This window comes from Taudactylus pleione, unplaced genomic scaffold (genome assembly GCF_031769625.1).
Source record: "Taudactylus pleione unplaced genomic scaffold, aTauple2 ptg002542l, whole genome shotgun sequence".
Taxonomy (NCBI): Eukaryota; Metazoa; Chordata; class Amphibia; order Anura; family Myobatrachidae; genus Taudactylus; species Taudactylus pleione.
The window spans coordinates 25653-37556 of NW_028286923.1; the positions used below are offsets into that span (position 1 = coordinate 25653).

Consider the following 11904-nt stretch of genomic DNA (forward strand, 5'->3'; position numbering starts at 1 on the left):
TACCGCTCCCATCTCCATCACTAGAGTAACAGCTGTATAGTCTAATGGTGTCCTCATGTGCGGTGACCGGCTGCCATATTCTTATAGTCTCCCAGTCACAGAGCAGAGGGGGCGGGGCCACAGGGGCTTTCGCTGCCATTTTGTCATAGATATTCCTGACAGCCGGAGCCAGGTAACGTGTCCTGTATATATTATATTATTATTATATAGGGGAGAGGGGACTGTACAGTGATAAATGAGGGGGAATAACACAGCTCCCAGCACACACTGATATGTGGTATTATTATTATATAGGGGAGAGGGGACTGTACAGTGATATATGAGGGGGGATAACACAGCTCCCAGCACACACTGATAAGTGGTATTATTATTATTATTATTATTATTATTATATAGGGGAGAGGGGACTGTATAGTGATATATGAGGGGGAATAACACAGCTCCAAGCACACACTGATATGTGGTATTATTATTATATAGGGGAGAGGGGACTGTACAGTGATATATGAGGGGGGATAACACAGCTCCCAGCACACACTGATAAGTGGTATTATTATTATTATTATTATTATTATTATTATATAGGGGAGAGGGGACTGTATAGTGATATATGAGGGGGAATAACACAGCTCCAAGCACACACTGATATGTGGTATTATTATTATATAGGGGAGAGGGGACTGTACAGTGATATATGAGGGGGGATAACACAGCTCCCAGCACACACTGATAAGTGGTATTATTATTATTATTATTATATAGGGGAGAGGGGACTGTACAGTGATATATGAGAGAGAATAACACAGCTCCCAGCACACACTGATATGTGGTATTATTATATAGGGGGAGGGGACTGTACAGTGATATATGAGGGGGAATAACACAGCTCCCAGCACACACTGATATGTGGTATTATTATTATTATTATATAGGGGAGAGGGGACCGTACAGTGATATATGAGGGGAATAACACATCTCCCAGCACACACTGATATGTGGTATTATTATTATATAGGGGAGAGGGGACTGTACAGTGATATATGAGGAGGAATAACACAGCTCCCAGCACACACTGATATGTGGTATTATTATATAGGGGGAGGGGACTGTACAGTGATATATGAGGGGGAATAACACAGCTCCCAGCACACACTGATATGTGGTATTATTATTATTATTATTATATAGGGGAGAGGGGACCGTACAGTGATATATGAGGGGAATAACACATCTCCCAGCACACACTGATATGTGGTATTATTATTATATAGGGGAGAGGGGACTGTACAGTGATATATGAGGAGGAATAACACAGCTCCCAGCACACACTGATATGTGGTATTATTATTATTATTATATAGGGGAGGGGACCGTACAGTGAAATATGAGGGGAAATAACACAGCTCCCAGCACACGCTGAAATATTGTATTATTTAGGGGAGAGGGGACTGTACAGTGATATATGGGGGGGAATACCACAGCTCCCAGCACACACTGATATGTGGTATTATTATTATATAGGAGAGAGGGGACTGTACAGTGATATATGAGAGGGAATAACACAGCTCCCAGCACACACTGATATGTAGTATTATTAGTATATATGGGGGAATGGGACTGTATAGTGATATATGAGGGGGAATAACACAGCTCCCAGCACACACTGAAATGTGGTATTATTATTATTATATAGGAGAGAGGGGACTGTATAGTGATATATGAGGGGGAATAACACAACTCCCAGCACACACTGATATGTGGTATTATTATTATATAGGGGGGAGGGGACTGTATAGTGATATATGAGGGGGAATAACACAGCTCCCAGCACACACTGATATGTGGTATTATTATTATATAGGGGGAATGGGACTGTATAGTGATATATGAGGGGGAATAACTGCTTCCAGCACTCACTGATATGTGGTATTATTAGTGTTCATTCTAGGTCCGGCAAGGGGTATGTCACTCAAGCGCTCGCCTGCAAAGGGGGCATGATGCGGCCTGTTCATCACTCTTGGGGATTTGCCCAGCTAGGCTGCCCCCAAGCTCTCCTTTCTCTGTGAATATTCACCAGCGTTGAGCGCTGCACCGCAATTTTTCCCACCCGAGGTGCACTGCAGTCCACAGGTGGGGTCACCACCCGGCATGATGTTTTAGCGGTTTGCCAACAGGGCGCCGCCAAAGGGGCAGGGTGCATTCTGCCCTTTGAAATTGGCCCACTAAAACAACCTAGTCAGAATGCTGTATTATTAATATTTAAAGGATAAGGGACTACAGTGATATATAATGGGGATTAAATCAGATGTTACCACAGACTGATATGTTGTAATAATATAAAGAGCTGTGGGAACTGTTTAGTGATACTTCAGCGTGGAAAAACAGATCTCACCACACACTTATATGTGGTAGTATTATTATATAAGGGAGAAAGGATTTGACGGAAGAGTTTTTTAATTCAAGCGCGAAAAATGCAACCTTGCTGTGTCAAACGGCAGAAGGTAATGGTATTTTACTGTACAGAGGGAGTGGCCTGTGGTGTCCTACACTATATAGGTGGAGCTGCCGGTGGTGTCCTACTTTACAGGGGGAGTGGCCTGTGGTGTCCTATACAGTGGTAGCAGCCTGCATTGTCCTACTGCACAGGAGGATCGGCATGTTTTGTCCAACACTTTACAGGGGGAGCGGACTGTGATGTCCTACTACCCAGGAAGAGCGGCCTATTGTGTCCTACTATACAAGAAGAGCGGCCTATTGAGTCCTACTGTGGTGTCTTATACAGGGGGAGCAGTCTGTAGTGTCCTACTATACAGGGGGAGCATCCAGTGGTATCCTACTATACAGGGGAAGCTGCCTGTTGCACTCTACTATACAGGGGGAGCAACATGTATTGTCCTACCCTACAGGGGGAGCAACCTGTGGTGCCTTCCTATACAGGGGGATCAGCCTGTTGCACTCTACTATACAGGGGGAGTGGCCTGTGGTGTCCTACTTTACAGGGAAGTGGCCTGTGTTGCCCTACTATACTGGTCGAGTAGCCTGTGGTGTCCTACTTTACAGGGAAGTGGCCTGTGTTGCCCTACTATACTGGTCGAGTAGCCTGTGGTGTCCTACTTTACAGGGAAGTGGCCTGTGTTGCCCTACTATACTGGTCGAGTGGCCTGTGGTGTCCTACTATACACTGGGAGTGGCCTACGGTGTCCTACTTTACAGGTGGAGCGGACTGCGGTGTCCTATTATACAGCTAGAGCAGCCTGCAGTGTGTCCTGCTATACAGGAGGAGCAGCCTTTGGTGTCCTACTATACAGGGAGAGCGGCCTGTGGTGTCCTTATATATAGGGGAGTGACCTGTAGTGTCCTACTATACAGGGGGAGCAGCCTGTGGTGTCCTACTATAGAGGGGGAGTGGCCTGTGGTGTCCTATTGAACAGGAGGAGTGGCCTGTGATGTACTATACAGGGGGAGCAGCCTGTGGTGTCCTATACAGGGGGAGCAGGCTGTGGTGTCCTGTTATAGCAGCAGCTGCAGAGTAATAATAACAGTAATGAGTGGTCAGGGAATAACACATAATAGGTATAACACGTATGTACTGTGTATACCAGATGATACATAACAGGAGCTGGGGAAGGATGTGTGAGAAGGACACAGACAGGCCATGTAATAAAGGGCTGCACTCCCTGAGCTGAGACTGTCTGTCAGGGCGTCTTGTTATCCTGAGCAATAGAGACTCTCTCAGAGACAGCCAGTGGCTGTGACAGTCCCCAGATCCTCAGAGTGTCACTGATTATCCCCCAGGACATGTCTCACCCCACCCTACGCTGCACACACACGGCCGGCAGGCTGGTCACACATGTAACATACATCTGAGGTGCGGTCATTTGTCATTTCATCATTTGTGCAGAGTGACTGATGGGATTCTGTATTGTGTAACCCTTTGTGTGTCCCCTGGGCTGCCTGCTGTCCTATCCCTGTGTTACTAACCTCTTCTGTTCCCTTCCCCTCCCCTGTGTTACTGACACCTCTGTACAGCTGTTACACCCCCTGTTGTGTGCTCTGTATTCCTACGTTACTTCCCCTCTGCCCATATCTGCACACCTTCTGCTCTCCTGTGTACTCTCCCCTCACACCCCTGTTACCTGTATGACCTCAGTATAGTCACAGATTCTCTCCGTTTCTGGAATAAATGTAAAACAAAAGTAAAAAATCCCAACATCCCTAATTCATGTGTTTGTACAAGATACACGTGGAGCAAATTTCACCAAATATGTGTCTGGGAGGAATAAGACCCCCGGCCAGGAGAGGAGCATTGGTGTAACCTTATACAGTACAGCATTGTGTGACGGCCTCTGAGGAGCCTTATGGGGCTGGGTCACAGGAACCTCTGACAGACACTGACCAGGGCTCTATGGCTGGGGGGAAAGGGGAAACTTACTGGTCACTCAGTGTTACATGTCTGACTGTGTTACATGTGTTCTCTGTGATGTGTATTCTATTTATTCCTAGATAATCCTGCTGTGAGGAACCAGAGTCTTTATTACACATCACACGTTCTATATTCTCACTGATTCACTGAAAATGGACATGGATGAAAGTCACAGGACTGAGAGGATCTTACATCTCACCCTGGAGATCATCTACCTGCTGACTGGGGAGGTGAGAGGGTCTGGGGGTGTCACAGTGACATCACTTATATCTATAGTAATAAAACAGGGACATGAGTGGGGAGGTGAGAGGATCTGGGAGTGTCACAGTGACATCACATATCTATAGTAATAATACAGGGACATGACTGGGGAGGTGAGGGGATCTGGGAGTGTCACAGTGACATCACATATCTATAGTAATAATACAGGGACATGACTGGGGAGGTGAGAGGGTCTGGGAGTGTCACAGTGACATCACTTATATCTATAGTAATAATACAGGGACATGAGTGGGGAGGTGAGAGGATCTGGGAGTGTCACAGTGACATCACTTATATCTATAGTCATAATACAGGGACATGATTGGGGAGGTGAGAGGATCTGGGAGTGTCACAGTGACATCAGTTATATCTACAGTAATAATACAGGGACATGACTGGAGAGGTGAGAGGATGTGGGAGTGTCACAGTGACATCACATATCTATAGTAATAATACAGGGACATGACTGGGGAGGTGAGGGGATCTGGGAGTGTCACAGTGACATCACATATCTATAGTAATAATACAGGGACATGACTGGGGAGGTGAGAGGGTCTGGGAGTGTCACAGTGACATCACTTATATCTATAGTAATAATACAGGGACATGAGTGGGGAGGTGAGAGGATCTGGGAGTGTCACAGTGACATCACTTATATCTATAGTCATAATACAGGGACATGACTGGGGAGGTGAGAGAATCTGGGAGTGTCACAGTGACATCACTTATAGCTATAGTAATAATACAGGGACATGACTGGGGAGGTGAGAGGATCTGGGAGTGTCACAGTGACATCACTTATATCTATAGTCATAATACAGGGACATGACTGGGGAGGTGAGAGAATCTGGGAGTGTCACAGTGACATCACTTATATCTATAGTAATAATACAGGGACATGACTGGGGAGGTGAGGGGATCTGGGAGTGTCACAGTGACATCACTTATATCTATAGTAATAATACAGGGACATGACTGGGGAGGTGAGGGGATCTGGGAGTGTCACAGTGACATCACTTATATCTATAGTAATAATACAGGGACATGACTGGGGAGGTGAGGGGATCTGGGAGTGTCACAGTGACATCACTTATATCTATAGTAATAATACAGGGACATGACTGGAGAGGTGAGAGGATCTGGGAGTGTCACAGTGACATCACTTATATCTATAGTAATAATACAGGGACATGACTGGGGAGGTGAGGGGATCTGGGAGTGTCACAGTGACATCACTTATATCTATAGTAATAATACAGGGACATGACTGGGGAGGTGAGGGGATCTGGGAGTGTCACAGTGACATCACTTATATCTATAGTAATAATACAGGGACATGACTGGGGAGGTGAGGGGATCTGGGAGTGTCACAGTGACATCACTTATATCTATAGTAATAATACAGGGACATGACTGGGGAGGTGAGGGGATCTGGGAGTGTCACAGTGACATCACTTATATCTATAGTAATAATACAGGGACATGACTGGGGAGGTGAGAGGATCTGGGAGTGTCACAGTGACATCACTTATATCTATAGTAATAATACAGGGACATGACTGGGGAGGTGAGGGGATCTGGGAGTGTCACAGTGACGTCACTTATATCTATAGTAATAATACAGGGACATGACTGGGGAGGTGAGGGGATCTGGGAGTGTCACAGTGACATCAGTTATATCTATAGTAATAATACAGGGACATGACTGGGGAGGTGAGGGGATCTGGGAGTGTCACAGTGACATCAGTTATATCTATAGTAATAATACAGGGACATGACTGGGGAGGTGAGGGGATCTGGAAGCGTCACAGTGACATCACTTATATCTATAGTAATAATACAGGGACATGACTGGGGAGGTGAGAGGATCTGGGAGTATCACAGTGACATCACTTATATCTATAGTAATAATACAGGGACATGACTGGGGAGGTGAGAGGATCTGGGAGTGTCACAGTGACATCACTTATATCTATAGTAATAATACAGGGACATGACTGGGGAAGTGAGAGGATCTGGGAGTATCACAGTGACATCACTTATATCTATAGTAATAATACAGGGACATGACTGGGGAGGTGAGAGGATCTGGGAGTGTCACAGTGACATCACTTATATCTATAGTAATAATACAGGGACATGACTGGGGAGGTGAGGGGATCTGGGGGTGTCACAGTGACATCACTTATACCTATAGTAATAATACAGGGACATGACTGGGGAGGTGAGGGGATCTGGGAGTGTCACAGTGACATCACTTATATCTATAGTAATGATACAGGGACATGACTGGGGAGGTGAGGGGATCTGGGAGTGTCACAGTGACGTCACTTATATCTATAGTAATAATACAGGGACATGACTGGGGAGGTGAGGGGATCTGGGAGTGTCACAGTGACATCACTTATATCTATATTAATAATACAGGGACATGACTGGGGAGGTGAGGGGATCTGGGGGTGTCACAGTGACATCACTTATATCTATATTATTAAACAAGCAGCAGGGAGCTGGTCTCAGATATTAGTATCAGTCCCACAGTCCTCACTGGAGTTGGGAATTATATGTTGTTTTCTTTCTGTCACTGACACAAAGATGTTGGAGCTGCAGGAGATACTATATACTCTACATTTTTCTGTATATAGGAGATTGCTATAATATTTGCTTTAGTGAAATAGTCTTTTTGTATATTATGCAAAGTGATCATCTAAATAAACAGCCCCATTTAGGTGGAGTTTAATTGACCTCCTCATTGATGTCTCCCCCAATACACAGGATTACACAGTAGTGAAGAAGACATCCGGTGAGCATGAGACTCCCAGCAGCCGTCCCCGTGTGACAGGAGGACTGAGCAGGACCCAGAGCCCCATCACGGTGCCTCCACCTCACTCACTGATACATGAGAGACACAATGACCAGAAGATGCTGGAACTCATCAACAATAACATTCACCTGCTGACTGGAGAGGTGACTGCTGGGAATGGGACATTATACAGTAACACCAGGGGATGTGTCTGGGTGATGACTGGAGAGGTGACTGCTGGGAATGGGACATTATACAGTAACACCAGGGGATGTGTCTGGGTGATGATTGCTGGGAATGGGACATTATACAGTGACACCAGGGGATGTGTCTGGGTGATGACTGGAGAGGTGACTCCTGGGAATGGGACATTATACAGTAACACCAGGGGATGTGTCTGGGTGGTGACTGCTGGGAATGGGACATTATACTGTAACACCAGGGGATGTGTCTGGGTGATGACTGGAGAGGTGACTGCTGGGAATGGGACATTATACTGTAACACCAGGGGATGTGTCTGGGTGATGACTGGAGAGTTGACTGCTGGGAATGGAACATTATACAGACACCAGGGGATGTGTCTGGGTGATGACTGGAGAGGTGACTGTTGGGAATGGGACATTATACAGTAACACCAGGGGATGTGTCTGGGTGATGACTGGAGAGGTGACTGCTGGGAATGGGACATTATACAGTAACACCAGGGGATGTATCTGGGTGATGACTGGAGAGGTGACTGCTGGGAATGGGACATTATACAGTAACACCAGGGGATGTGTCTGGGTGATGTCTGGAGAGGTGACTGCTGGGAATGGGACATTATACAGTAACACCAGGGGATGTTTCTGGGTGGTGATTGCTGGGAATGGGACATTATACAGTGACACCAGGGGATGTGTCTGGGTGATGACTGGAGAGGTGACTCCTGGGAATGGGACATTATACAGTAACACCAGGGGATGTGTCTGGGTGGTGACTGCTGGGAATGGGACATTATACTGTAACACCAGGGGATGTGTCTGGGTGATGACTGGAGAGGTGACTGCTGGGAATGGGACATTATACTGTAACACCAGGGGATGTGTCTGGGTGATGACTGGAGAGTTGACTGCTGGGAATGGAACATTATACAGACACCAGGGGATGTGTCTGGGTGATGACTGGAGAGGTGACTGTTGGGAATGGGACATTATACAGTAACACCAGGGGATGTGTCTGGGTGATGACTGGAGAGGTGACTGCTGGGAATGGGACATTATACAGTAACACCAGGGGATGTATCTGGGTGATGACTGGAGAGGTGACTGCTGGGAATGGGACATTATACAGTAACACCAGGGGATGTGTCTGGGTGATGTCTGGAGAGGTGACTGCTGGGAATGGCACGTTATACAGTAACACCAGGGGATGTGTCTGGGTGATGATTGGAGAGGTGATTGCTGGGAATGGGACATTATACAGTAACACCAGGGGATGTTTCTGGGTGGTGATTGCTGGGAATGGGACATTATACAGTGACACCAGGGGATGTGTCTGGGTGATGACTGGAGAGGTGACTCCTGGGAATGGGACATTATACAGTAACACCAGGGGATGTGTCTGGGTGGTGACTGCTGGGAATGGGACATTATACTGTAACACCAGGGGATGTGTCTGGGTGATGACTGGAGAGGTGACTGCTGGGAATGGGACATTATACTGTAACACCAGGGGATGTGTCTGGGTGATGACTGGAGCTGTGATTTCTGGGAATGGGACATAATACAGTGGCACCAGGGGATGTGTCTGGGTGATGACTGGAGAGTTGACTGCTGGGAATGGAACATTATACAGACACCAGGGGATGTGTCTGGGTGATGACTGGAGAGGTGACTGTTGGGAATGGGACATTATACAGTAACACCAGGGGATGTGTCTGGGTGATGACTGGAGAGTTGACTGCTGGGAATGGGACATTATACAGTAACACCGGGGGATGTGTCTGGGTGATGACTGGAGAGGTGACTGCTGGGAATGGGACATTATACAGTAACACCAGGGGATGTATCTGGGTGATGACTGGAGAGGTGACTGCTGGGAATGGGACATTATACAGTAACACCAGGGGATGTGTCTGGGTGATGTCTGGAGAGGTGACTGCTGGGAATGGCACGTTATACAGTAACACCAGGGGATGTGTCTGGGTGATGACTGGAGAGGTGACTGCTGGGAATGGGACATTATACAGTAACACTAGGGGATGTGTCTGGGTGATGACTGGAGCTGTGATTTCTGGGAATGGGACATTATACAGTAACACCAGGGGATGTGTCTGGGTGATGACTGGAGAAGTGACTGCTGGGAATGGGACATTGTACAGTAACACCAGGGGATGTGTCTGGGTGATGACTGTATCATTGTGTGTCAGGTTCCTATAAGGTGTCAGGATGTCACTGTCTATGTTTCCATGCAGGAGGAGGAGTATATAGTGGATGACAGGGGTCTGTACAAGGACGTGATAATGGAGAATCACCGGCCCCTCACATCACTGGGTAAGACGAGACTGTAATTTATTGTACAGGGGAGAGCAGGTATGGGGGCCTCCTATATACACCCATCACCTGATAATCACATATATACAATGTACTCAGGGCCTGATTCAGCTTTGGGAATAGAGTGAGAATTAGCACGTAACTGACAATCTTGGTGAAACCATGCTGCACTGCAGGTGCGGCAGATGTATAATGAGCAGAGAGATTTAGAGTTGGGAGGGAGGTGTCCAAACTGACTTCTAAATTGCAGTGTAAAAATAAAGCTGTGCAGTATATGTGGGCTACATGCAAAAGCAGCCAGTATTTACCCTAAATGCAAAATAATGTATGTATTTGCACCCCTTGCATTGCAACATGGTTTGTCCTGGTTCACAGTTACATGCTCTTTCTCACTCTGAATCAGGCCCTCAGTCACTGTGTGTTTCCTACAGATGGACCCAGTAACAGAAATACTCCAGAGAGATGTCCCCGTCCTCTTTATTCACAGGATTGTACAGAGGAGAATCACAGGACCCCACAGGAGCATCAGGTAGGTGGGATTTAGGGTCTCACCAATATACCAAAGTGTCTTTATAGGATCTGTAGGAAGCTGTGTGTGTCTTATTAACCAGAATTCTTCTAATTAGTGTGATTTAATGAAATATGACATTTCTAAATTGTTATTTTATTGATTTGTGGGTTTCTTAGGGTGAAAGTCTGGCTAATATAAAGGCAGAAGATATAGAGGTAGAAGAAGAGACGTATGTGACTGATATGAAGACAGAAGATATAGAGGGAGAAGAAGAAACGTATGTGACTGATATGAAGGCAGAAGATATAGAGGGAGAAGAAGAGACGTATGTGACTGATATGAAGGCAGAAGATATAGAGGGAGAAGAAGAGACGTATGTGACTGATATGAAGGTAGAAGATATAGAGAGAGAAGAAGAAACGTATGTGAGGGGTGATCAGCAGTGTAAGGAGGAGGAAATCCCTACAGATATCAGCACAGGTGAGTAATAAACACTTACTCAATCACTACAACAGTACAAACTAATGAGGGAAATGTATCTGTCCAGTGGTGGAGTCAGGAGCCATCAGCCCCTATTATACTGCTCTCCTCCTCACATTATGTCACTGTGTGTTACCAGCCCAGAGATCTGACCAGTCTCCTCCCCACACTCTCTGGTGTATCTCATACATCAGCAGCCATCAGCCCCTATTATACTCCTGCTCTCCCCCTCAATTCATGTCACTGTGTGTTACCAGCCCAGAGATCTGACCAGTCTCCTCCCCACACTCTCTGGTGTATCTCATACATCAGGAGCCATCAGCCCCTATCTATTTCAGGGTCCATAGGGGGTCCACAGGGTTGACCTTGGGATATAGGTTGGGAACCAAATCCGGGCACCACGCAGTTAAAGCTTTTAGCTCCCAGGATGCACTTGGGTCCACTCTCCCTATAACCCCACCCCCAAGCCAGAGGCACCTCAGTGTAAGTTGGTGCCCGGCCGGAGTCGGGTCACCGTTAGTGCAGGGGGAGCTGATTAGCAGCCCCTAAGCTTATTTTATTTTTATTTTTTAGGGACAAAGTTTTTTCCAACTTTGGACTCTTCAGAGCGGCAGCGTCGGACTGTCCATAGGACGTCTAACCTGCCGCTCCGTCGCCCCGCTGGCGCTGAGACGCCAGTACAGATCTGGGGATCTCAGCGGGACCCCAGAGTCTGTACTAGCCGGACTCTGTGGGCGCCCAGGACTGCTGCCGAATCCACGGGGAGCAGGTAAGGTCGCGGATCACCGCTTGCAGTGATCCGCGCATTTCAAATGCAGTCCTGTGCCTCCGGTCTCTGGGGACAGACCGGAGGTGCCGGCAGTGGCGGCGGGCCCCCCATACCCCGTGTGTCCAC

At 47.0% G+C, this 11904-nt stretch overlaps 1 protein-coding gene across 1 annotated transcript; it reads left to right on the forward strand.

The window, feature by feature from the left end:
• Positions 1-53: 53 nt before the first annotated feature.
• On the forward strand, positions 54-11009 carry LOC148431270 (uncharacterized; the record flags this gene model as incomplete). The annotated part of the gene is made up of 6 exons (XM_088466136.1): positions 54-172; positions 4504-4653; positions 7460-7651; positions 9940-10018; positions 10450-10547; positions 10706-11009. Coding segments are annotated over exons 2-6 (751 nt in total), but the record flags the coding sequence as incomplete, so codon positions are not given.
• Positions 11010-11904: the final 895 nt, after the last annotated feature.